This window comes from Betta splendens, chromosome 13 (genome assembly GCF_900634795.4).
Source record: "Betta splendens chromosome 13, fBetSpl5.4, whole genome shotgun sequence".
NCBI lineage: Eukaryota > Metazoa > Chordata > Actinopteri > Anabantiformes > Osphronemidae > Betta > Betta splendens.
In genome coordinates this window covers 15998343-16025831 of record NC_040893.2, presented here as the reverse complement: position 1 = coordinate 16025831, position 27489 = coordinate 15998343, and the positions used below count along the sequence as shown (strand labels likewise).

The 27489-nt window shown below is 45.8% G+C and overlaps 1 protein-coding gene across 9 annotated transcripts; it reads left to right on the top strand.

Moving 5' to 3' along the window:
- The first annotated feature begins 686 nt into the window (after nucleotides 1-686).
- smtnl (smoothelin, like) lies at nucleotides 687-27430 on the top strand. Of its 9 annotated transcripts, XM_055514305.1 has the most exons (14): nucleotides 712-795; nucleotides 8277-8326; nucleotides 8834-8950; nucleotides 9335-9759; nucleotides 10530-10712; nucleotides 14118-14833; nucleotides 24640-24709; nucleotides 24951-25202; nucleotides 25279-25341; nucleotides 25413-25473; nucleotides 25558-25704; nucleotides 25785-25908; nucleotides 26476-26627; nucleotides 26763-27430. In XM_055514305.1, the coding sequence occupies exons 6-14, from the start codon at nucleotides 14186-14188 to the stop codon at nucleotides 26887-26889; spliced, it is 1644 nt and encodes a 547-aa protein (XP_055370280.1). In that variant the 5' UTR covers nucleotides 712-795; nucleotides 8277-8326; nucleotides 8834-8950; nucleotides 9335-9759; nucleotides 10530-10712; nucleotides 14118-14185; the 3' UTR covers nucleotides 26890-27430. The 9 variants fall into 9 exon arrangements, with proteins under 9 accessions (XP_055370283.1, XP_040929304.1, XP_040929303.1 ...); XM_055514308.1 differs by having other exon boundaries at nucleotides 687-795; nucleotides 8277-9497; nucleotides 9685-9759; nucleotides 10592-10712; XM_041073370.2 differs by having other exon boundaries at nucleotides 687-795; nucleotides 8277-9497; nucleotides 9685-9759; nucleotides 10533-10712.
- The last annotated feature ends 59 nt before the right edge of the window (nucleotides 27431-27489 follow it).

Sequence of the window (27489 nt, the reverse complement as noted above, 5' to 3'; positions counted from 1 at the left end):
AAACACGTGAATCTTATCCATCATTACCTTCGGCCTACAAATCTGTGGGGACTGGGCAGCAGCACAAAGTGCAGCTGAGACCTAAACGAGACGATGTAACCTTGAAAACATGTAAATATTCATCAAAGTCACTCTGCCCCACTCCCTCTTTCATGGTTAACATATTGCAGCTATTAAATGGTCTGAAACCTCTGATACGTTCAGTTTAATATGCTTTTTTTAAACTAAAAGTAGTTTTGTGTTTTGGCCCTTGAGTGCAGTGCAATAAGCTGTAAACACCTATTATCACCTCATAAAGCTGATGGGAAACAGTTGCATATTTGACATGCAGCGGACAAGGAGCAAAATTAGTATTTATTGGACTTTGTGTTACTGACTACCTGAAAGCCCATTATTCAAGTTCCACTCTAAAACCTCTAAAAATAGTTGGAATAAAATAAATGACAAACCTTCTATTTTTTTTAAATGATTACATTGAACTAATAGGCATCGAAAAGATCAACAGCAGCTCTTTAGAAGATTGCGCCGTTTGTTAATAAAGTTAATCATAATTGAAATAGGTTTTTTTTGCAACATGGCGGTAAAACGACTACATACTCCCAAGTACACGAACCAGTCTATCTTGATTGATCTGCATTCCTATTGGTCAGACCAATTAGGAAGGCGAAGGGGCGGGGCATAGCAGACATACTATGATATGGACACAGGAAGTTGTCCAGTGTGGAGCAATTTTGCAGTTTTTAGTAGTGGATGCAGTTTATCGGCCTGCTGCAGAAAAAACATGACAGTCAGAAGGTAAATATCTATTAATGTGTAATTTTATTGTGTTTCAACAGGACTCAGGTGTTAAAATGCAATGCTAATCGCGATTAGCGTATTAGCGTGCTAATATTATTAGCCAACATTGAGAACACGGAAGGTCACAAATTCAGCCAAGCACTTGAATTAATTTCAAATGTAAGTAGATAAGCTAAAAGGTAACCAATAATGAACTGTGTTAAATGATAACAGTGACTTCAGACTCCAACATGTTTTTTTAATTTTAACCTTTCTTTTCATTGTCTATTAATCTAAGTACCCACAGATATGAATCTTAGTGTCTTGTTTAACAGCTGTCGACTTCTTTGCATTCTACTTTTTTATTCAGCAACGTCCAGGTCTTTAGTAAATCTGTTATAATTCACATGCCAGTGATTACAGTATGTTGCTGCTAAAGTGTAGGCAGTAAAACAGCTTATTTGTACATGACATAAGAGACAGGGTTTAGCTGTGAGGCCTGCTGATTGCTTCCATGACTACCTTACATAAGTTTATTTTTCACAGATGCCCAGTTCACACAGCCACTCACTCATGCATGCAAATTGTACTCTTTTGCAATTCTTCTGTAGCTTCACTTGAGCCTTTGTGGGCAATGTCCAAATGGACAAACAACTGCTAGTTGTACAGATGGATGATGATTTGATAGCTGGTGCACTGTTATAATATACATATATCGGTCTGATGTCTTTGCCTAGTAACCAGCAGTGAGAAACAAAAACATGTACTGCACCAAATGGTGACAGGCCGCTCGTTGTTTGAGGCTGCAGGTTGACAGGTAGGCTACAGTACCTGCTGGCTGTGATCCCGGTCTGCTGACACGCAGCACAGTTACTGCCTGACTATGTGTTAACAGACATCGCATTTTACCAAAAACAGCCCTGAGAACACCATGGACAAAACCACCATGACATCAGGGTTTCCATGGGAACCTCTCGTACATAAACAGGACCATGGGACAGCAGCCAAATCATGATGTCACTGACACTACAGAGCAGTTGTTCAATCAGATGCATGTGCAGCTGATGGAGGGAGAAATTGATTTTTCACAGGAGAGCATTCAACAGATGTCATCGTCAGTTGATATCATAGATGGATTACCCTAGTTACCTACTGGCCATAGTTCCTTCTTTCTGGGATTCATTCAGCATTCACACATCTGCCGCTATCCATGTAAACTGCATAAATGAGAATGGAAAGCTATAACAGTAACACAGGAGGATGAATGAAGATTTGACATTTGCCTAGGATGAGTACAGGGTCCTTTGTTGAAGACGAGGTAGTAGGAGGAGGGTGAGGGGAAGAAAAGGTGAGAGATGTGGTGTGACAGCCTGGTGAAGACGAAAGCTGATGCAGAGCAGAGAAAAGGGAGTGATGATGGAAATCTGGGATTTGAACTGATCCAGGCAGAGCACAGGGGAGGATAAGGTGTGTCATAGATTTTCAGGGAGGGTTAAAAAGAGTAACAACATGAGATGAGAGCAGAGGAATTTGTGTTTATCAAAAATATCACGTGTCTACGCAGGTATGGAGACCTTGTTTGGTTTATTTTCACTGCATCCTCCATCTTTAGCCTTCAAAAGCACAAAGAAGCCTCTTCTTTGCCCACACCTGGTTCAAGTTAAACAGCCTACTGCCTCAATTCCCTTTTACTTTCTTGTTTTTTACTGCTTTCTGATTGAACGCGCTGAAAACTACTAGTGTGTGAAGTGAAAAGACAGGAGGTAGGTGTGAGACAAGAAGTAGTAGGATTTTAACTGGGGGAGGATGTAAACTCAGAAAAGAGACAGAGGCCAAACTCCTGAGACCACAGGCTACACAATAGGCCTGGAACCAGCAAATGCATATTACATTACAAAGCATTGTCTCATTTCTACCATGCTTTCTAATTTTTTTATATTCAGAACCTCTGTGCTTACACTGACGGGCCAGTTCATTAGGTACACCTGGACAGACAGTCTAATTCAATCAAAAAGAGCTCTGCCATTAATTCTAGTTTTGGATGGTTAGTTATTTTAATATTAAAGCCATCTACTGACATTACAGCTCAAACATTCAGTCTAGCCTCAGTTGAATTGAATGGGACTGTACAGATGTACCTAATAAAGTGTCCTTTCTAAGTAGTTAATAGATTTAAAGTCTGGGTGCAGGAGGGGCCAGTGTCCACAGCTGCCTGCTTAAAACTGAAGCTGTCCAAACTAAGAACAATCCTCATGTCTGTTTCCGTCACTCAACAGCTGTTCCCCATCTATTATTGTGGAAAAATGAATGCCATGTTCTTCTAGTATTTTCATCACCCTGGAAAAATGGATAAAGTACAGCTGATTGGTATTTAGTCTGAAACATGGACGTCAACCTTCAAATCCAAACCCATGAGCTCACACTGATGCGCTCCCCAGAGAACAGTGATATCAGAGACAGTGAGGAGGCAGATGGAGACGCGCCGTGAGGGTCTGGACGGGGTGTTCTCTGTGGGACGGCGTCAGGATTAGATAGGTGTGGAAGTGGACAGGCCCCTAATGTCAACAGCAGAGAGGATGCTGGGAACCGCCGTCAGGATGTGACCTCAAGAACTGAATGGAGCTTTGGGAAGTTACTTACGCACGGACAAATGTACACAAACCCACAGTGTTTCTTTGCCTTTATTGATATTTTGGTGACTTATCGCATTAGTTGATTTATAATCCTTGTAATAAACCAGATCATAATGTCAAAAACGTGGTTTATATTGAAGTTAATGGGGCATTTTGGCCACAAAGGTCTTCACTTACAAAAAACTTACAAAAGAAGCAAAGATTTTATAGGTGACCTTTTTTGCCACAAGGGTCTTGAAAGGGAGAGTCAAACCCCTGACCACAACACACTAACTGAAATCAAATAATGTGGAATGTGAGAACTAACGTTGCTCAAATACAGGACTTTTATTTGGTATCGCTACTTTTACTTTAACAGTAACTTCCTCCACCACCGGAAGCACCCGTTCACAGACACAGTACATTTTTTCCCAGAAGTTAAAAGCCTCAGTCAGTGAGCCAAGCTGCACGCACACTGATACTGATGATTGATTCCCAAGAAGGAGCCCGTGTGTGTTTGCATGTGCTGGTGCGTAAGTTCACAATGATGTCAGTCACCTAAAACATCCCAGTCATATCCATCAATTGTTCTTTCTCTGCAATCTGCAAACACACACACACACACACAAGCACACATCAAGCCACAAGGCCTCTCTTGGCAGCAAGGCACTGATTCAGCATTACGTCACCCGTTTGCCGTCCAGGCCCACACACAATCAGCCACACATGCATGCACAGAGCCAATTAGCAGGCGTATTAGAGAACATCCATCAAACTTAGCTTTGTTTCCCTTAAAGAGCTTGGAAAGACAACATCTTCAGCTCCGGGCAGCAGCAGAGGAACGTGTAATCTGTGAGCATGTCTGAAAACACAGGAGGTGATTTGTTAAAGCTGTCGACCTTAAGCAGACGTCAAAGCGCCACAGAGAGGACGTAGAAAGCTGGGTTTGAGTCACCGGGGTTTTCAGTAGGTTGAACCTCACCTGTCAAACTTATACTGTATAAGGAGGGTGTAATAATGTAGGTGATGGAAAACATGTTGCTCTGTGCTGATGTTAGCATGGTTAGCGTTAGCTCACACGTTCTTGTCACAGTGTAATGATTTCTGGGAAATGAGAAAATTTAAACCATTGATACTGAAAACTGTCAGTACATTTTCACATCGTTCATATCCTCAGTTATAACCTATTGCATTTGAACTCAGCGTTGACAACTAGTGATTTTGGTCACTAGTTAATTGGCAATTGCTCTAACCTCATCACATCTATTTACATGTGTTTGTTGTTGTAGTCGTGACGACAGAGGCCTTCTAACCTTAATGAAGCACTTATCTTTACCCAAGTCACGGTTCTTTTCCTTGAATTAACCAACTAGTGCCAGGTTTGTGTATAAACTCCACCAAATCAGGATCTCTTCATAACCACAGTCTGTAGTTGATGCACAGACCCCTGCTACAAATTTCTTTCTTTCTAGCTCAATATTACTCATCTGTGTGTTCACGTAAAACACGACATGTCTCTAAAGCTCCTTTCACAATCATGACCTGCTTATTACATAAAAATAAAAATGTCAGTGACATCTCCCCCTGCTATGGTAAATATAAGCTACGCAAGACACTGAGCAGACAACTGCACGAGCTCTGACTCATTTCTTCTTCAGTGTATCTTTGCTTTACATCATGCAAACATGTGGCGTGGAAGAATCTGTTACATTTAGTTCCAGCACTCACTTTATCAAAATGTGGTGCGTCAGGGTTGAACATACTGTAAAACTCTGCGGGTGTTTCCATGAGCCAATAAATCCAATTCAATCCCACACTCGTCCAGACAAGACAATAAGTAACCTTGCGTCACATGGCTGTATCTCTGTGAAGGAGTAATTTAATCCTCGCGGTGGGATCTGTAAACACTGGAGGTTTGAGCACTTTTTCAACTGACCCGCTGTCCTCTGTAGGCTGCCGCTGCTTTCTGATTTATATCTCGACTAAACGGGGAAAAGGAGCAGAGAGAGGCCAGCGAGACAAGTGTAGACAGATACTCCACCATCGTGAAAATGGTCCGTTTCACGTCTGGAGCGTAATCATGTAAAACAGCATCACCTGTCTTTGACACACATTCACTTTTGGTTAGTTGAGCATTTGTATTGGCAGGATCAGGATTTTAATACTACAGCCTCATTTTTACTTGTAATGTGTGTTGTTGTTGCTCAGACAATGGCCGTGTGGACGGTGAATGGTTTTCAAAATGCAGACAGAATTTCACAACTTTTACATCTCTTTCACCAGGACAATCACAAGGTAAACAGTTGGAGTATGGTCTTCGTGTTACAAAGTAATCCACTGGGAGTGTGTGCTGCATGTTTGATTGGCCAGCGCTGCACCATGATGAAGGATGCCGCGTCAGATAATGGTTTCTGACTCTGGTAGTTTTTCCTCATGCTCTGTGACTCATGCCAACAACTTTCTTTGTTTTCTTTTTTTGTCGCTTTTAACTTTATAAAAGCCTAAAAATACTGTGACTAAAAATTAGATGCAAAAGTTACAAAAGGAAATATTAAGTTTTATTGTAAAACCCAATACAGCCCAACGGCCCATTTAGACTCGTAGGATGTTGCCAGTTGCCTGCTATAGTGAGTATCACATTTCCAGCTGAATGCCAGCGCCGCGCTGCTCAACGTGACTGTCTCCAAGTAAGACGAGACTATCTACTGTTGCCATGTTTGTGTTTCTGAAGAGATATGTTAAATACGCCAACGGTACTGGGCTCAGACTGTTCACCAGCTGCGACTGAGTGAGTGTGGCAGTGATCTGTAAGAGTTAATCTGTGATTTACACACCCCTGGTTTATTGACAGAAAAAAGAGGACACAGACGTGTGAATGGAAAATCCACACATCTGTGATTTATGCAACAATGGGTTGTATCTAATTAACCGAATTTTTTTCTATTTTGTCTTTCTGCAAAACAAATGAGCTCATTCAGGATAAGTTATCAGGACAGTGTAGCTCCAATAAATCAGGATTGTGTCGTCTTTGTGTGTGTGTGTGTGTGTGTGTGTGTGTGTGTGTGTGTGTGTGTGTGTGTGTGTGTGTGTGTGTGTGTGTGTGTGTGTGTGTGTGTGTGTGTGTGTGTGTGTGTGTTAAATGTGTGAAACCCATATTCAGAGCGCGAACCTAATGACTCCTAATGTTCTTTCTTGCTGTTTAACAGTCTGGGAATCTGACCTGTTGACCTTTCCCGTGTTATACTGCAGAGGCACTGCTCTGACCGTGACATCTAACACACAAACACACACATGCACGCGCACACGCTCCCGCCTGTCTGCCTCATTACAAATTAAAGCTGAGTCTAATCCTGATGTCAGCAGGACTTACAGTGTGGCTGGTTCATGCCACAGCACCACAACGTATGATTTCTCTGAACCATTATTTAGATCATCTCCCAGTATGGATCCCTGCTGAATACCACCTACTCATAAAATCAGCAATACATTCTTTTTAAGTAGTAGTCTGCTTTCAAATTATAGTGCACAGCGTGTCTAGAGATGCTGTTCGGAAAAACTAAGTCTATCTTTCACCCTCGCCTTTTTTTGGACATCAGTCTTCCTGCTGACGAGGCGGGTTTGATAGTTTAATCAGAGAGCTGCTGGATTTAGGGAGGTTTCCATGCAAGCCTTGGGAATTGCATAGATATCTTTATGGCAGAGCTTAAGTGAGATACGGCACCACTTAAGGTACGCGCTGAAGAAAGTAATTACACAAATCCTGAGATATAGACTGTTTTTCAACTGGACAGGAGACAGATGTGAAATGCAACAACTGGCGGATGGAGACCTTAAAATCCCTTAGAGACGTAGTAAAAACATAAAACAATGGGGATTAAGTATTAAATTAACGAATACATTTTATGTTATGACTGAATGTTAGACATAATTGAATGTGTGTCACCAGATATCGATAGACTCATGCAGTAGGTAACCAGTAAGACGGAGAAGTCCATTTTGCTATTAAATGTTTTCTTATAATGTTCAGCTCTGAAGAAAATCAAAGACCGTTGTGGAAATCTGATCATTCTGGTTTTACTCTGCCAGAAAGAGGGAGTGCATTATGTTGCATCTCGATTCTCCTAGACAAGGGGCGTAACAAGGACGCACAACGTTTCTGGAGCACTTAAAAAAACCTCCTTAATCGACTGGCAGAGAAAACAGCATTTGGCAGCTGTTTTTTACGGACATGGTAATAAAGAAACGGCTGTTGTTAATAAAAAGAAATGTTGTAAAAATGCTTGTTTGTTTATTCTGATCTGGCAGCTGTCTAATAATATTTATTTCTTTTCCATTTGACTTCATAATGTTTGTTATAAAGTTCCGTTGCTGCAGAGGAATCAACGCAACATCGGTTTCGCAGTCTGCTTTCTAACCAAAAACCAATTTAATCTATTTTAATGCCATTTCATTAACAAACTAGCGCTGGAAATACACACAAGTAGAACTATTCTATTTTTAAGTAAACAAACTGATGTCAGTGAAAAACAAATGGTGAGGCAATAATTGTTTGCATGTGTAATCGCCATTGTGTGATTTGCCTTTAATTTGCAGTTTTCTTTCTTGGCGTTTTCACACACAGGCTTGAAACATAATAGAAAGCTGTTGCTCTCATGCTATTTGTCTTTGTGTTTTCATTTCCCTATTACATAAACGAACCAGCTCTTAGCTTTTGGATGCAAATAGTCTTACAGCAACATTCACAACCTGTCCAATCTTAACTGGAGTTTGCTGTTCTAGTCATAGTCCATTTAGCTGCCCCCCCCCCCCCCCCACACACACACACACGCACACCTGGTTTTACTTTATCTAATTAAACTCTTTCTCTGCCTCCTCCTCTGTTCCCAGGTTGATGATGAGTCATTTCAGTTGCTGTCCCTCCGTCAGTCAGCTTCCAGGTTGTGTGTTGTCTTCGTCACAGTGAACGTCTGCCTCAACAATGGGCCTGTTTCTGGAGCTCCCACCTGTTTTTGAGGACAGCTTGTCAGCCTTGGCTCACACAGCTTTCTGTTGTTTAGACTGTCTGTCAGCCTGTTTACACTTTCATTCAACAATAATATAAGACAGAAATTGAAATGCAGGAACATTGAAACCCATGTACAACGACACAGTGACTTTAATTATTATGTGTAGGGTGCATGGCACCCCCCCCCCATTTGCCTCCAGTCTGTGTATGTTTATTGGTGACCCATTGGTAACTCGAGAACAAATTGATGTGTGTGTGCAGATGTCATTTATTTCCACTCTGTCCCCCCAGAGCTCTACATGCAGAGGCAGCTGGGGGTTCAGATGCTGTTGACCTGTTCTTGTGCTGCCATCAACAAACAACAGTTTACGACGCACAGCGGCGTAGCCATGGATCCTCTTCCTAATCTGACCCACTGCTACTTACTTCTTCCCCTCAGTGGACGCCAGCATCGTTGTGACTGTGAAACCCGGTCCTGCCACGGGAGCATTCACAAGCGTGTGTGTGCGCACGAGGTTAAGTGTCGGCCTTGGAACTGGACGCAGCCATTACAGAGGTATCACACACAATGAGGACTCACGCACGCCGGTCCCTGCAGGGCCAGTATCACTTACGAAAGTTAAAAATAATTCCATTCCTGGCCAAGTTTTGTCTCTACATTGTCAACGCATAAACTGAATGACTTTGTGTTTACGCTAGCGCGACACAAATGTCTGCACAAACTCTTATGGCAACAGTTTCTCTTAAAACACAACCATGAAATTCCCCCGTGAACGGATCCAGTTATTTTCTTACAGTGTTTTCATGAGTGTCTCTGCATAGCTGTGCAGTGACACATCCACGTTTTATGATCTGACTTAAATGCGGGTTTGTTGCACTGTATAAATCATATTTCACTCACTCTTATGCAACTCTGATGTTTCAACATGAAAACCCTAAGAGTCCAAAGCTGCTGGCTGACAGGAGCAGCTCGTCAGCCAGGCCCGAAGCCGCTCGCATGAGCTCATCGCCGCCAAGCTGCTGCAGCGCAGTTACGTTTTTTTTTTTCTTTTTTGACACTTCATGCAACATGACCCTGTGGGAGAAACTGGCAGGCTCCGGAGGTGAGTGAGAACATAAGCTGAGTGAGTCGAGGTCTCTCATTCAGAACAGTGACGGCAATTAGCATCTTTGCTTTTTTAAACACCCTTTTTGTTGAAAATCAGTCTGGTGTTACCCCCGATGTGTCACAACACCTCAGGAGAGACAAGCCAGACAGTCACGCCGTCATTAGAGCTGTTTATTATTCAGACATCACAGGAATGCTGAGATCCGAGCTGCAGTCGAGAGGCAGAAAGTGAAGGAGGAACATCGAGGCAAAGTGAAGTAAGTGTGGTGAGGAGAAAATGGGGAAAAGATGATGGGGGAGAAAAGAAGCTTTGAAACCACAGACGCAGTGAAGCACAGATATTGAGACACGTGCCCTGAACACAGTCTGAGATAGTGAACTTTCCACCAGCTGAAGGCGGATCTTCATTACGCCTGCACTGCTTAACTATGTGGCCAGTGGTTTGCTGCACAGACACATTAATAGAGATTCGCTGCCTCTGATGTGCAATTTCCACTGAGTTTAAGTTACCAGCAGGTCTGTGTGGACGCAGTGGGATCAAAGGATCAGACTGGGAACCTAAGACAAGCACCGCAACACAGACACCATCATAAACGTGTAGAAACACACGCAGCTTTAGTGTTAATGCATGTCAGTATTACACAAACCCATTCACTTTTAAATTATTTATAAATAAGTTCAGTTGGACATCGTTGTAATTTTGATACAGGTTGATCTTTTAATAAACTTATTTAAAATTCAGATGGAGAAAGCACATTTACTGAGAAAATATGTATTTCGAAATTATGATGAGAAATGTGAAAATTAGATTGACTGCGTGCTTCTTACTGTAGCTGATGGAGAGAGCTACTGTAGCATCACCTGGGAGCAGCATCGTTTAACCTGCGCGTTGAGTGACTCTCTTCAGACTAAAGCCAGTGTTTCGCTTGTGGCTGAGGTCCCACTTCCTGCTCCCAGTGTTTGCATCTGTGCGTCTGTGTTTATGGTGGTTCCAGGCAGCGCAGACATGTTTGTGTTCTGTTTAAAGCAGCGGTGACGTCCATCTGCTCCTCGGGCCTGAACTCGGAGCCCTCTTGTTAATGTTTACAGCCTGTAAGCAGCCGTCGGTGTGTGGAACAGACGAGGATCCCCCCGCGCTGACCCCAACCCTCTTAAACAGATACAGGGGGACGTGGGGGATGACGGAGGGAAATTAAAGAGGGCTGCAGAGGTGTGTGGTTAGGTTTGGCATCTTCAGCCGTACAGTTTCACTGTGTTCATACTCTCATACCTATAATTAACAACTTAATTATAAACTACATATTCCTTCCATCTGTCTGACATTATTTATTCTCTGCTGTAAACTGAAGCCATAAAATGTGTTGAAATTAAAACCATTTGGCGCTTTTCTCAAAAATGAGGAAAAAGCATTGTTAGTGTTTCAAAGGAGAGTTCTTACTGAAAAGATATGATTTACATACATCCATGGTGTATTTACATCTTACATTTCCATGTTTCCTGAAAGGATGTAAATTTGAAAATGTGGCACTAAAAGGTCAGGTCAACAACAACAACTACTGTAAGAGCGAATCCGACATAGAAACTCTACCTTTGGATGTTCCAAGGACAGTACAGAGCTGCAGCGTCAGGGAACTGTACATTCAAAACAAAAACACAGTACAAGTCAATGGTCCTGTCAATGCAAAGCTGTGCTTTGGACTTGTGTCTTTGTATGGTGACGTTTTATGAGCTGTTCTGTCATGTGGTCACCGTGTTTTCCTGAACATTTGCAGCATCACCGGTTCGACCAGTGTTTCTTTCCTTGTGCAACATTTATAAGTCATTACCGCTGTCAGAGATCATGAGTTCATGAGTACAACACAGGCAAATCTGCAAAGAAGCAGATACAAAAAACAAGGCGTTACTCTTCTTCGGGGCCTTGCTCATGAGCACTGTGGCAGTTCTTATTTTACTGGTGGGTTTACAGTTCTTCTGATTCCAGCTCTGGGACCTTTTTGCTTTCCAGTCTGTGCTGACTAATTTAACAGCTGATGTCTACTCCCTCTCCTTTTCTTTCGTGATGGACTGTGATGCATTTGTGTGGATCTGTGTGTTAAATGTTTTCCACTCTACTTCATGACCTAATCCACACTTCATCAGTTCCACAGAGGTAAAAGTGTGTTTGCGAATGTCTCTGGCTATCAACAAATGGTTTTACTCTAACCCTAAGTTAATCCTCTCCAGATGAGGAGAAAATCAAAGTGTTGGACGTCCCCTCTTCAGTAATCACACAGGACGTTTACAGCCTTAGCTCCATACGGAGGCAGCCAGGGTCAGACTATCAAAACATATTTGGTCATTTTCAAAACGATGAGAAAGCTCAGCTCGGATGGTGGGAGGTTGGGCTGGAAGAGAGATGTATTGTTGTGACGACGGCTGAAGGTTTTGTGTAATACCACTCCAGCTCATGCAGGTCGTACCACATAACCTGCTGACTCACTGTTACTGGAAAGGAGCATTACTCAAAATAGGGTCCAAGGGTCCAAGGTACCTTTCTGAGGCCCCAAGGAAAATTAGAAAAAATTTGGTTTTAATATAATTTGGCTGAAACATGATGTTTAATTAAATGAATTAAACTTACTAAAACAGCAAACTGATGACTAGGAGCCACATTTCTGAAAATTGTGTAGCAATCAAAATACTTAAATGGATCGGACTGTGCAGTATTTTCTGTAACATGTACTGACGTCTTTCTATTTATGTTTCCATACGAGTGCACATGATCTGATTGCTCTCATACTGAGTCAAATTATCCCTATGATGTTCTAATAACAACAGAAGGCAGCAGGCCACAGGCGTTGCTAGAGAACTTTGGACACTGGTGTCCAGAGACGTTATCGTTTTTGTTGTGCACTTGCGTGGAACATATCTATTTATGTAGGTGTGTCTAAGGGCAAATGGAAAGTTCAGTATGAGAACAGTGAACACCCGCTGGGATAAGAACCTCAGATGAGTGATGAAGCTGATACTCGTGACCTCCGACCTCAGCACTTTTCATTTGCCGTCTGTGTCTGGTACTGTCCCCAGCAGACTCTGAAAACCTTTTAGGGGTGTGTGTGTGTGTGTGTGTGTGTGTGTGTGTGTGTGTGTGTGTGTGTGTGTGTGTGTGTGTGTGTGTGTGTGTGTGTGTGTGTGTGTGTGTGTGTGTGTGTGTTTCTCTGTGTGTTTCTGTAAAACACACAGAGAGGTGGGGCGCCCATCCTCCAGTAAATCATCTCACCCTAAACCTCCTCTGCATCTTCCAGGTCCACTGCTGCACCACAGACCCGCACACTCTAACACACACTCGCTGTTGACAGTAAGCTGGAGGGTGGAATGTCCACACACACACACACACACACACAAAGAGCCTGGTGTGGAATGTTTGCTCTGTTGGGGTCCAGTTACAAGGGGGAGGGTGGTGGTCCTCAGCAGACTACAGTACTCTCTTACTGTCTTATCCTGTGCACGGAAGACAATGAAGCATAATAATATTAATAATAAGCAGTAAATAGTGTATCCAAGTGAAAAAATATGGACCTGGACGAACAGGATCAATTGTTGTTGTGTGTTATCTTACACACAGCTGGTTGATGCTCTGGCAGCGCATGTACAGGTGCACAGCAGGGAATATGCAGTGGTTTTATAATTGTCAGTAAGACTGAAAGACAGGAGGTTTTTTATCTGTTTTACTGAACAGACAAACTGGGGAGAAAGGAAAGAAAACACAGACAAGTAAGAAAGATATCATAGCAAGGTTCACAGCCGGGGCAGATGGGAGAGATCAGAGTGCAGAGCTGTGGCCTTAAGACACAGTCTAAGACAGGCGGTGCTGAGCCAGGACCATCACAATAATGCAATGATGCTCCATACATCAGCACTGTGAATGCAGACTGACATGTTCATGAACAGATCATTCTAATAGTCATACACACAGTCTTTTAGGGGTTGAATAAGTAGTTGGCTACGGCTGATGGTGTGTTGGAGTGAGGTCGACTTGGATCTGGTGTCTGACCTCCAGCAGTGCAGTGCGGCTCAGAGCTGCAGGTGTCATGTTGGGCGGAGGACCCTCAGGTGAACACAGGCAGGGAAGTCATTGGAGAGTTAGAGCAGACAGAGCAGCTGAGCGATAGAGTCAGTGAGTACAATGAGGGAGGAACGGGGGAGAATGACGTGCAGTCAGAACGAGAGCTGCTTGAAAAGGGGAGGAGACTTCATCCAGGAGTTTACACAGCACGAGGATCTGAAAGGCTCCGTCCGCCCTTCACCCTCCCCTCGCTCACAGTTACTACTCTTTGGTTAGTTCCCCACTCCTCCGCCACCGCCTCCTCCTCTCTGCTCCCTCCCCCCGGCCACGGGAGAGGAGCGCTCATCCTGAGGGCTCAGACAAACCAGAGCTCACGCAGCGGTGAGTCGCAGCACAGAGCGAGGCTGAGGTAGGTCTGCTGCATCTGTGACAGGATCACCTCACTGTTTGCTTGGCTGGGAGACCCGGAGACGTGGGGTTTGTGTTCTGTGTTCATGGGATTCATGAGTCAAGTGAGTCGGTGAATCAGTTTGAGCTGTGAACTGTGTTGTTTTGCTCTAACCCACGCAGGGCATCACTCGCAACTAGTGGGGATAAAGCTCAGCACAGCGACCCATTCACTGACTGAGCGGAGCACGATGGAGGCCCCGGCCCTGGCTGACATGGGGGACCTGTGTCACCCCCGGCCCCCCTCCCCAGAGGGGGAGACGGTGTGCGGCGCTCTGGCGCGCTACGAGAGCACCCTGCGCGACGCCATCCGCGAGATCCACGTGGACGTCAGCGCCTTCAAGCTGGGCATGGAGCGGCGCCTGGAGGACGCCGCCAACCTGAGCGGCCCGCTGGGCCGAGCGGTGGCCCAGCTGCAGCAGGAGAACCGCCAGCTCCGGAACCAGCTGGAGGCTCTGACGCGACAGGTGGAGCTGCTCAGCGGGGCCGGTTTGCTCAACAACAACCACGACCACATTCGGAATCACAAGAACCACCTCAATGACATCCAGGAGAACCACGAGGAGGTGAAGGAGGTGGTCCACGCGAGGGCTCAGGCTCAGAGCCAAGCTCACCTGCACATCCAGACTCTGGGGAACCAGGCCCAGACCTACAGCAGCCTCAGCGGTCAGTCAGGTCCAGCCTCCCCCCCCGCCGCCTTCTCGCCCGCCTCCAACCCCAGCAGCCCACCTGCCGGCTCCCGGGTTTCCTCCATGGTGACTGGCCCCGTGTCCAGCAGCAGCCCCTCCACCGCCCGCTTCTCCAGCCGGGCCACGTTCGCCCTGTCCAGCAAGACCAACGTGAGTACGTCTGCATGTGTGGGTGGAGGAGACAGTGGAGGCGCTTTACATCAGTGCTTCCCTTCATACACACAGTCCATCATGTGTTCATTATACAATAGCTGAGGAGGTAATTGCGTAATGGTGATATTATGTCAGGGTTGGGAACTGGACTGCTGTGACAAAAGGCCGGGTATGTGTCGGTGCTGGCTGTGTCACCACGGTTGCACAAGGCCTGAACCAGGATGCGTAAGGATTTATGAAGTACAGTAACATGAGTCAAGCAGCCTCCAGGGAGGTGAGGTTAGTGCGGTTGAGTGGTTTTTTCAGACCTGAATCAAATATGTGAAATCAGCATTGTGAAATGTGGGACCAGGTCAGTCATCATCGCTGCCATCCTGCGCAAACCTCATGGGTCCAGTTTCTGGGCTCTTTATTATAGTGTAGCCGCGCTTCACTGATTACAAGCTTCGGTTTTGAACCACAGATGTTGTGAAAGTCTTTATAAACTTTGCCGGATAAATTTAAAGATCAAGCTGAAAGTGAAGCCCGGTTCAAGTTCCTCGACAGCAGACGCTTTGAAACATTAACGGCTGAATCCAAAACGGTCTTGTGCTTTGTCTGCTGACATCATCAGCGATGAGCGAAGACAAGAATTATTACTAGGAATATGTTTTTTCTGTCACATTAGGATAAAGGCCAAAGGCATTTGTCATTTGGATCTGAGCTTACAGTAAATCTCTCCGTTGACGTCATGGCGTAGGTACATTGGTTTCCTCCTCTGGCTCGTCTTCTGATGAAACTCAAAAGCATCTCCTGGCTTCTCTCCATCCTGCGGTTGCATTATTACTCAGCCAGCTGATGCTAAGCGTGCGGCGCTTCTGGCTTGTGCTGATCACAGATTGATGAGTTTTCCAGAGCAGAAGGAGACTTCTGGCTCGCGTCAAACGCTCCTTTGTCCAAATAGAAAAACGGGGCAGAGCCCATCGCGCGGCCACGACTTTCTATTCCCTGCTCGACGACCCCTATTGCTGGGTGATTTAGCATTGTAGTGTGTTTCTGTGAGCTGAGGAGCTGAGCAGGGAGGCGGCGATCTCGCAGTGGAAAGAATGGAGGCAAATATCGAGCGCTTTATAATACACACAGCGAAAATGTGAGAAATGCATCAGTTTTCTTGCAGCAGCATCTGTCATTTTACATTCTACACACTTCATTTAAGGCTTTGCACACGTGCATCAGTGTCATCAGATCGCCGCGTCTGCTTTCAATTATACGTGCACAGGTTTGAAGTGAGCACCTTGTGTGTACCCGCACTCTTCCTGGAGTGTTGACACTGACTGTGCTCAGTCAGCGCAGTAAATGGGACTAAATACTGTAGCTGAGCCAGAGAAGGTCTAGTTGAAAGGTGTTTTGGAAACCCAGCACTTCCTACTGTACACAGAGGATTCTTCCCAACGAACCCACACACGCTTTCACAGCAAACGCCGCCTCTGAGCCGCAGCCCGTAGCTGCAGCATCGTTGGGCATCAATCAGCAGCAGACAATAACAGCAACGGATATTTAGTGTTGAATTTACTGCCGAAAGTAAACAGTGAAACCGAGCTTGTGAAATCACATGTCGAACAGTTTGCTTTACACGTCCGTCACCGCCACAGCGGGAAGCTGGAGTGTTTACTGCCAACGGGGGAAAGATTTTTATGAGGTCAGTATTTTTCATTTTAAGGCCGAGCTGTTGAGCAAGTGCAGTGTTACAGTACCACTTAATTACACAAATTATAACATATTTAGGTCTCAATAATTCAGTGACACAGGCTCCAACCACACTTTCAATGCACTCCAGTGTCGCGAGGTTTATAAATATATTTCATATCAAAATAATTGTTAGGTACAAGGACGCATGCAGACAAGACGCCACAAGCACACGCACATGTTATGCAAATAGCTGTTCCTCCTGTATCTGTAATTACCAGACTATGTGGTGGAGACAACAGAGGAATGTTATCTCCTGCGAAATCATGTGGTCAGAGCGAAACAACACAACGGCACCTTTGTTTCAGTGTGTGTCTGCAACGGGAGATCCCCCGCTGTGAGCCCAGCACACACACAGAGTGTGTGTGTGTGTGTGTGTGTGTGTGTGTGTGTGTGTGTGTGTGTGTGTGTGTGTGTGTGTGTGTGTGTGTGTGTGTGTGTGTGTGCGCGCGCGCTAATTCGTCCACATAGCCAGTAGCCGCTCCTCCTGCCACAGCTTCACCTGTCTGTCCGACGCAAGGCACGAGGAAGAGGCCGAGTTGAAGCCGCAGTATCTGTGCCAGACAGATGTGCTGTGACCTGCTCGCCAGCTGTTACTGTGCACCTTCGTCGCGAGGACACGAACCTGCTCATACGCTGACCTGTGCAGCACACCTGCAGCACGTCTGCATGACGCGGTTCATATTAAACACACACCTGCAGATCAGGACCGCCTGCTGTTTGAAGCACTGAGTCCACGTCCAGCTGCTGAATACAGAGACAGCATCAGCACAGACCGTGCAGAGAAATCGCGGCGTGAATTAAAATTAAATATTGGCCAAGGTGTGAAGGAGAGAAGCTCGGGGCGTGTAACGTGACTGTTGGAGGAAGAGACGAGAAAAATCTGCCCGGGGCATCGAGACGGCTGCAACATTCCTCATTCACAAATCAAAAGCTCACTCGCATCATGTTTTCTACATTTGTCTTCCAGTTTAAGGCTTAATTCAATTCATTTTAAAGTTAGAAAACACTGTTACCACCTGGAAGGTTTAGGTTAGTTTACGAGGTGTGCAAGGAGCCAGTAGTGGGTCTCATTCTGTCCTTTCTTTTGTTCGGTCAAAGGAAATTAGTCAAGACTGGGCTTAGACGACCTCAACCTCCTTCCCCTCAGTCCCTTCACCTCTTTCAAGCACACACACACGTGCAGACAACAGCAGCCGTCTCAATGGGCCTTTGTGTGGGTTCATGTGCTTCACTGGGAGTACATCGAGTGTTTAAGAGTAACAGAATCAAGCGTCCTCTTTCTTTCCTCATTCCTTTTACTTCATCTTCAATTCCTGGACTTCTCTCATGTCAACAAATACTTCACCAGAGGCAGAGACCTTTTTAGCTGTTGTGTCACGAGTTAGATTGTTGTTTACGCGTGTGATTCCTTGTGGTTTGTCAAAAGCATATTAGTAGCTTATAACGCAGCTAATGCACCTACTGTGCCTCTGTTTTCACTCACACCTGTCCTGCTGCAGAGCATCAGACTCACCCCAACAGTGGTGCGTCCATTAGCAGATGACCAGATTAGATTAGTGTGACTGGGTCAGAGGGTTAACTATTGGGCCTCATCAACGCAGGAAGCCTGGGTGCGCTTGATTTACAGCCCAGTGCGGCCTGCGCAGAGTTATCCTCACACGAGGCTTCACTGAAAGCTTAATATCATGTTACCGAGCTCGTTGCTGCAGTCAGCACCGTGGTGCAACCTCAGCGAGGGCTTAGGCATCGGCAAAATCACTGTTAATGGGGTCCTGGAGGATGCAACAGGATTTATGGAAAATGTGGTTTCAATTTTAGGGATTATCTGCCCCGTAAATAGCTGCTGTGAGGCTACCGTCGTTTCATGTCATACTGTACTTTAATAGCTATAAAAAGCAGCAGTAATTTGTGAACACTGAGCCTTTAAGCTGATATTAGATGATCTGTACTTACACCATAATGATCTTTCACCTTGTGTAGGTACAGACTCCAACAGGTTTCACTCCCCCGGATACTCTCTCCTTCTCCATCCCTGCCTCACCTCCCATTAGCTTTAACTCCCTCCAACATTACACAACTCGCTCTTGATCTTATCTGCTTCTTATCTACGCTCACGGGCAGCAGGCCCTCTGCAGTGTTTTGGCTTAGTCACAGTCTCAGAATGGGCTGAGAGATTGGCTGCATGCTCAGGGCACGTAGATGTACTGATCCTAGACCAGACGGAGCAGTGCTGCTATTACACACGTACACAGACCCACCGTTAGCATGAAGCTATGGAAACAGAGGAAAACACTAACACATGCCTACGTGGGCTCTGCTCATAGGTGACGCATGCTCACTCACATTGGATCAATGCATGCTTTAATATAATGCAGCAGCTTGGTTTAGCTCATATATTATTACTACACACCCCTCTCCCTCAGTCCAAAATCAGCCCTAATGCAAATGAGCGAACTAGAATCCTTCCAGTTCTGATTCATAGTTCTGCGTTTGAAATTAATTGAATTTGAATGCACATTAAAATGCATTTTGAATTATTATTTGAAAATCGCTCGAACTTCTGCACAAATGAACCGTCCATCAGTTTGTACTCACTCTCCTAAGACCAGAAAGATCCTATAGCAGTGACTCTCTGCATTGTGCAGCCTGGTATCATGACTGTTTGTTTATTTATTAGGTTTATTTTTGGTAGCTTTATGGTCAGAACCCATCCATGGTGGCCCATTCCCTGCCCTTCAACCCCTCCCCCGTTCTCCCCCCAGAGCTCCGCAGCATTTTAAAAGCTGGATTCCTGGCACCAACCCCCCACCCCTCCTTTGTGGCTATTAATAAAGCTATAAGAGGGAGACAGCCAGCAATTTAATATTTTTTTATAAATATACTCACTTGAGTGAGTCTATATAAACATTATGTTATACAATATTGACTTTCTTGCATTGCTTTATTGTTATTTTCTTTGTTCACCTGTTTGTTTTTGTTTCTTACTGAAGGTAATATTAACTGTGATAAAGACATTAAAGTGTGCGTGCGTGCGTGCGTGCGTGCGTGTGTGTGTGTGTGTGTGTGTGTTTCATGCTGGGGGTTTAACAGAGGTATGCGGCCACTCCCTACCCACCCCTGGCTCTCTTAATGACTTCCAGACAATAGAGCATGTTCCCGTCATCATCTCTGTGGAAACAGGTTAATAACTGACTGGTCAATGGGACGGAGCCCCCACCAGTCCCCTCAGCCCCGCTGCCCTCTAGAACCAGTAAGACTTACTGGAAGAAGAGCGCCAACCATGGATTCTGTCATGCTTCCGTCAACTCCGTCCACCCATGGGAATAGTTCACAAATTACATTTAGCTGCGCTCAGTTCCAGTGTTTTGGAAAACAGCCCAGAAGGCACTTTAAGGAAATGGGTTTTAGAGGTTGGGTGACACGAGGTCACAGCAGCAGAGCGGGTTCTGAGGCATTAAGTCTTTCACCATAGGAGGTCAACGCAAATACATCTGCTACTCTGGGCATTTCAAGCAGAACATGACCTGGAGTCCGTTTATTTACCTGTCAATCACTGTGAGGGTGAAGTTTAAAAAGCCTTCAGAGAACACATGATGACGCTTGTTGAGCGTCCACACTGGACACACAACCAAAGCCAGCATGCAAATAAAATGCTTTATAAATACTCATTTGGAAGCTGGTGTTCTTCCAGGCTTCAGGATGACGCAGTCTTCTGGCGATGCTGCTCCTCTTTTATGTGTTTGCTACAGACCGTGCCGGCCTCGGGGCTGTTATGTGCGCAATGCTGATGGTGATAATGTTTTCTCCAGCTGATGTCTCGTAAGTCATGGAGCCTTTAATCATAGCTTGGATTGTGCAAGATTTCAGATGAATCAAACCTGAGCAACACAAGTAGAAGACATTACGTCTTCGCTTTCATTGACTCACTCTGGACACTGAATGGCACTGGGTGGTTTTGAAGCTCTCATTGACTCGGTTCATCATTTTTCTCCCATTAGAATTAGCATATGTGAATTTCAGCTACCACTTTTTAACATATTTAGCTTCATAGAAGCTTTGTGGTCCCAGATTTGCCCTTGTCTGGACTTGTATTAGAACATCTGGGAGACCAGCTTTTACGCCTACCTGCAAGAGGCAAAATAATTAGTTTTAATTGATGTTTTGCTCGTTATGATCAAGAGTGGCAACGCTAAAAAGGTCCTACAATGAATATTCCTCCAACAACACAGTGTTTTGGATGGGATGCCGGTCTGAGATAACCATGGCAGCGGCCTGCACATATACACAGACCACCTGCTCTGTTTAATCAGCTGTTTCTTAGAATGGGGGGGGTTCTGTGTTCCTTGACCTCTCACCCAACAGAAACCAACAAGTCACACTCCCCCATGTCTCTACTGGGTTCCTCTGCCTCACTGCCAGGAATAAAGGAGGTGAGAGGAGGATGAAGGAGTCTGTATAAGGAAGACAGGACGGTTGAGTGACAAATTATCTTTCTCCAGGAACATATTTCTAACAGGACATATTCCTCTGTGGCCTGAAGTATCACAGGCCTCCACCAGACTGTTTGTCTGTACCCAGACACAGCAGCCGGTTAGTATTTAGCTCATGGTTACAAACTATTATACAATGTTCAGTGCAACACAAACGTTTTTATAGCGTTGGCTTAATAAACATGTAGTTTATTATCTCCTAAAAGGGAGAAAACTGAGCCTGAAGTGACTGATCCATTGTCTAACTGCTGCTCTGATTCCCCCACTATAAACAGGGAGAAATGCAGAATGTTGTGGACTCAAAAACATGAATTAACTCAGAGCTTTAAGGTGCAGTTTGCAGAGAAGCACAAAAGTGTAACATACATTCAGCCAAACTGTGTTTACACAGTCTGAGAACTTTTCCCTGTGCAGCGTCTCTCACCTACTGTACAATTTGGTGTTTATGTCGTCTGCGTTCAAAGGCTGCCCGTGTTTTCCACTCTCAGCAGAAAGTGCTGCTCCCTCTCAGTATTTTTTTTTTTTTTGAGAAAGAGAAATTGCATGTTGCGTGAATGTACTGTATTCTGCAGAACAGGTGGTTTGATTGCGTATCTCTTCCTCTGAGTGGATTCCTCCTTTTTGGGAATTAGAGAGAAGCAGCTCTTTGTCAATACTGTGTCTGTTTCCTCTGATTCCTGAGGAGAACTGATACTGTAGCAGTGTGTATAACGCATGGGCCTTCTTCCTTACTTCATGTTTTATGTTGTGTTTTACTTTGAAATCACTGTCAGGTGCCTAATATGAGCATGTGCATCTTCAGGCATTTACAGGATGCTTAAAGAACAGACAGAGGGTGAACAGCTGCTATAGAAGCAATCGTGAAGCTGCCTCTCATCACATGCTCAGCCTCCGGCAGCTCAATCCTGCCCACACCGCCCCCCCCCCAACAATGCCTCTTAAAGTGTCAGTGATGGAGACGCCTCTGACAACTTAACAATGTCTTCTGCCTAAACACAGGATGTGGTGCTCACCCAGCTCCTCGCACCTCCTCCTGTTTCCACAGAGCAGCCAGGACTGCAGTGTTTGCACAGAGGAACAGTTATGGTGTATATACAGCACACAGTAGATGTACACAGTTTACTGATGTTTAAATGATGTTATGATTTATCCTATTAGCCATGTTGTCATGGTTTTATGTGGGAAGTTGAACAGAGTGTGGGGGATTCAGAGCAGATGTGACGTTTGTCCAGTTTTGGCCTCACTGTGTATCTCTTCTTGGTCGTTCTTCTCTGTTTCCATCTTAATCCTCGGGACTGTTCACAATTTTCTACCCAGTTTCACTCACATTCTGTCCAAACACTTCAATTCCTCGGCTCTTAATGCAATGACGCACTCTTGGGGAGCACAGGACTTGTTGTTCCCTGAAGGAGACGGGAGTTTTGTCTGCTTCTACTTGACTGTTGACTGAAGTACAAACACCCAGTATTCCCTTAGTGAAAGTAATGGCCCAATAAAGAAGTGCACGTCTATTCTAGTCCTAGCTGCGATAGCACATCAGATAATGCTGGCGGCTCTTAGCAGTGGGTGAAGTGCACCTTAAGTAACAACCACAGATTTTCACACTTTTATGACGGAATTGTTTAAACTTTAAACGGGAAGAATAGATCAGTACGGACAGATAAAGAAGAACATTGCTTCAAGTCTTAAAGGGCAGAAAACAGTGGCAGCCTAGTGAATTTAACCAAATGTGTTTATCAGGTCCGGAGGTCTGTTGTGGGTTCGTGTCGTGTTAAGTGTTGCGTGCACCTTGTTCTGCCAGCAAATACTGTAAGTCCTTGAGATAGAAGAGAGTTTACGGGAACCTCCGCAGCTCCAGCTCAGGTTTCCTCCTCTGACCCGAGTGGTCATCTGTTGATCTGAGAACTGAAGCCAGAACGGCTCCACTCCCCAAACCCAGACATTCTGCAGTTTGCCTCCCTCCTCCTGCTGGACAGCTGTTTCCCCGACCCAGCCTGCTTCGCTGGTGCCTTTCCCACCGTGCAGCATACGAGCGCTCCTGCCCTCCGTCTCTCCTTCATTCTCCGGTGCCATTGTCCATCTATAACATCCGATAGGCACACTATCACTCTGGCCTTCAATACACACACGACCCAGCAGCGTTCCCATAGGAAAAAAACAGCAGGAGCAGCTGTTTGTTCTACAACGTCCACCACACTGAGGCCTTCGTTCAGTCGTCTCCTAATGAATAACCCTGAGACGTTTCTGTTTTAAATGGGAGTCACTCATCGTATTGTGAAGGAGGCAGAAACCTTAGATGAAACCAAAGCCATCTGTAAGTTTAAATGTTCCATCTAGCATGTTAATTAAACACCAAGACACATATTTATTAGTTTTTACTGCTTTGAAGGTAAAGTGATGCAGACATACATCTGACATTATTATCTGACGTTTGGCACATTTTACAGTTTGCACAGAAGGGTTTAAAACGTGCAGCTACAATCCATTTACTAAGAAAACAAACCTCATGTTTCTACTTTGTGTCGGATTCTGCTTTTTGTAAAATGATGCTGAATTGTTCCTGTTGTTTTCCTGCTCGGCCTGTTCATCTTGTGGTTTCTGACCAGATGTCGTGGTCGGCTTCCAGCCGCGCGGACGTTCCTCCAAACACTGAATCGATGCATCAGTGGCGAAAAAATGTTCTCGGCGAAACACAGCGCGGAAATCAGCGTCGTCTATTCAATTTCACTGTGACAGCCAAGTGTGAAACGCAAGCAGCTGTTCATTTACTGTCACTGTTCCTGGGTCTGTCAGGCCAACACAGATAAAGTGGGACCATGGGTTCACCGCTGTTGACCTTAGCTTTGTTGATCCCGACTATCTCAGCTATCACATGGAAAGTGGCAGCTCGGCCTACAGCCGATGTGGGTCAGCGGCGCCCGTGACCCGCTGGCTCCATGCGATTGTGTTTGTGGAGAGAAACGTGACCGTGGACACAGGAAGTAGAGGCACTCACACGCTGATGATGCTCGGCATCAGAGCTCCATCCCCCAACAGATTTCTACGGCGCTCGTTTCCCTGAGTCAGTAACAGGAATGAGGCAACACGAGGACTTCCCCGGTCTTATCACAGAGCAGGCAGACACGAAGCAGAGCAGCCCTGGTGTTTCTCACCTACGGCGCAACGCTCCTCTGAAGTCCACGCCGCCAGGCGTCGTTCCAGGCCGATTTGCCGGCTTCTTTCATTCCACCCAAAACGAGTGGAATGGTTCAACAATGTGCAAATGGACTACAGATATCTGGATGTGTTTGGGCCGAGGAACATGGTGTGCTGCGTCTGTGGCCCAAACAGAACACACGTAAACATGAATCAGACTCATTAACATGGTGAACATGTACAGGTTTTATTCCCGGTGGTGATTAGAAATAATAGTGGATCGGTGATTAATTCACCAGGTGCCCGCTTGCTCTTGACGCTTCCCGGCAGGTCATGTAGGGGAACTCCACAGCCTCTAACTGGCCGCCAGTGAAGGTCGAATGACTTCATGCTTCTTTAAAGCAGTAAAAGGTGCATGTGTGGTGTTAACTAGGACTCTGTGTGTTTCAGAGTACTGAGCGGGAAGAGCCCATAGAAGTGGACCCTGCCCCCACACACAATGGACATGCTGCTGCAACAGGTACTGCAACCAGTTTGTCCTTGATAAAAAGTGCCTTTAAATGTTTCAGGTTATTCTTGAAGTTCAGTTTGTGGGAAAAACTAACATGAAATATAATATTTCCTTTGGATGAGATATGTCAGATTACTGACCAGGTGTCTGTCTGTGGGTCATTTTGCTCTACTTTGGTCTCCACCTACAATACACACAAATGAATGGCTGCAACATTTAACGTTAAGAAGCTAACTTTCTGTCCGACTAGAGCAATCAGTGTTTGCACATGGAAAGGTCTCGCCGCCCAACGACTTCCCACTTGAGCACACGGCCCCCGTCGCCGTGCGGATGCCCCACCTTCCCATCACCGCCACCACCAAGACGGCAGAACTCAAGGGCTCCCCCGACTCCCCCGGCTGTCCCTTTGGCTCCGGCCCGGCTCCCGCCACCGAGGCTCCTGCTCAGACAGCCACCAGCACCGGCCAGTCCCAGGCAACAGAGGAGTCTCCCATCCAACCAGGTGCAGCTCACTGCCATCCATCATAGTTGGTTTGGAAACAGCTCAGCTCACTGATCTCCATCTTTCCTACTGTTAGTATCATCTGCGAAAACATGGACCCCTACACCTATTAGAGCCCTGGGGTCCCCCTGCCTTCACGGTGAGGCCCGTCACACTCGTCCCGAGATTCATTAGTGTCAATATGTGATTAACATTTCATGTGTCTTGCAGAGAAGACAAATTCGGCACCAGTTAAGTCTGTGAGCTACTCGGGGCTGCAGCAGTGCGAGCGGTGAGTTAAGGCGGCTGGGACAACGTGTAGGAGCTGTCACAGGAGCTGCTGTGCTTTCAACCATCCTGCATTTCACGTGTGCAGAGACACTGACGCCTACAGTGACAGGTCATTCGGGCCGATGGGGGAGAGGAGACGAGAACTTCACCGCTCACAGACGCTGCCTCGAAGCATCGGCGCCCAGGCTCGTCGATCTATATTCGAGAGACTGGACCCTGAGGCCACTAGCAGGTATGTGAGGGAAGCAGCAGCAGACGCAGCCGTCTGAATGAACACGACTGCACTGTATAAATCAACCCTCCTCCTTTTAGTCGCCTCAAACCCGTGGACTCTAAGCCCAAACTGAAGCGGTCTCAGAGCTTTGGGGTGTCCAGCGCCAGCGGCATCAAGCAGATCCTCCTCGAGTGGTGTCGTTCCAAGACCATCGGCTACCAGGTAAATGTTAACCCTTTGTGCAAATGATTCATTGATTCATTCATAATGTTTCGTAGCAACACGGAAATGTCCCCATTTGTTTTCCCAGTTGAATCTTAAACAGTTCATTTCAATATGTCACACACACTGTATGTATTGTGAAGTGCAGTGACCTCACTCGCGGCTGCACTCGGAGCCCTTTCCGCTCGGCAGCCGGTGCCGTCTGCTCCATGTGGCAGCGCTTACGGTGGAACCGGGCAGCGCCGCGGCTCCATTAGCTGGGAGCAAAGCGCTCACGCACGCGTGCACGGGGCAAAACGAGACGCGGCTGACGCTGTGACGCGCTGCGTGTCTTACAAGGCAAACACCAGACCAATAAAGGCCAAACGCACGGAGCAGAGAGGGCGTCTGCTTTGTCCAGCATAATTACAGGCTAGACGGTGGACGGGGAGGCGACTTTATGAAGCTCCCGCAAGCTGCCAGTCGCTTTTACAAGTCGGCGCTTCCTGCGCCCTGACGCCGCATCGTGACGCCATCACGGAGAGACGCTCACGGCCTTTTTTTCCGTGTCGCCGTTCGTCTCCGCAGAACATCGACATCCAGAACTTCTCGTCCAGCTGGAGCGATGGGATGGCTTTCTGTGCCCTGGTCCATTCCTTCTTCCCCACAGAGTTTGACTACGACTCCCTGTCACCTCAGGACCGCAAGCACAACTTTGAGCTGGCCTTTGGAGCAGCAGAGTGAGTGGCAGCACTAATTAAAACGTGTACCGGTAGTTTGTCATTCCCATGGATTCAATTTAAGGATTGAGGAGATTCACAGGGTTCCACTGTTAATGGTTTGTACTCGTTAGCTCCTATTCTCTGTGTCCCCAGGCTGAAGGCAGGCTGTGATCGGCTGATCGAGGTGGACGACATGATGATCATGGGTCATAAACCAGACCCCATGTGTGTTTTCACCTATGTCCAGTCTCTCTACAACCACCTGCGCAAGTTCGAATGAAGCTGGAGCTTTTCGTCTTCATATTTTCCCTGTGAATCATTGTGCTACGGCCGGATCCACGTTCTCTACAAAACCTTGAACTGTGCAGGGACCAGTCAGAGGTACTTTGAAAAAACTTGACTCCCCCTGGTGGTGGTCTAGTGAACATTCCTCCACGCGGGGACGAAGCTCAAACACTGACTGGGTAAAACGCTGCATTTGTGTCCAATCACGTTTTGTTAAGACGAATGAAGAAGATCAGTTCACACAAATGCCTTCACCAACAGTCTTTTTTAACTCGCCTGTAGCTTCACTGCAGAGCTGCTGAGCAGGTTTTGAGCAAGCAATGCTGTGTTTTATGAGTGTAATTATGAATCACCACGTTTGAAACTGAGCGTCCGAGCGTTAACACTGCGCCACTGAAGAAGAGCTCTACACAAATGTCTCCTTCTGTTTAGAGTAAGTGTGAAATAAAAGAATGTGATGTGATTTGCATCCACGCATGCTGTGATACCGTGCTGTTGAGATGTGAGAAATCATTTCAATAAACTGTGCTGTGTGTTATGGTTTCAAATATTAAATACAGTCCAGTTTAGTATTATCACCTATCTGAGACAGTCA

Coding starts and splice junctions, on each gene's coding strand:
- smtnl (XM_055514308.1), top strand. CDS start 14,186: ATGGAGGCCCCGGCCCTGGCTGACATGGGGGACCTGTGTCACCCCCGG. Junction 25,342..25,412: donor GGGGTCCCCCTGCCTTCACG/GTGAGGCCCGTC, acceptor TGTGTCTTGCAG/AGAAGACAAATTCGGCACCA. Junction 25,474..25,557: donor GGGCTGCAGCAGTGCGAGCG/GTGAGTTAAGGC, acceptor TCACGTGTGCAG/AGACACTGACGCCTACAGTG.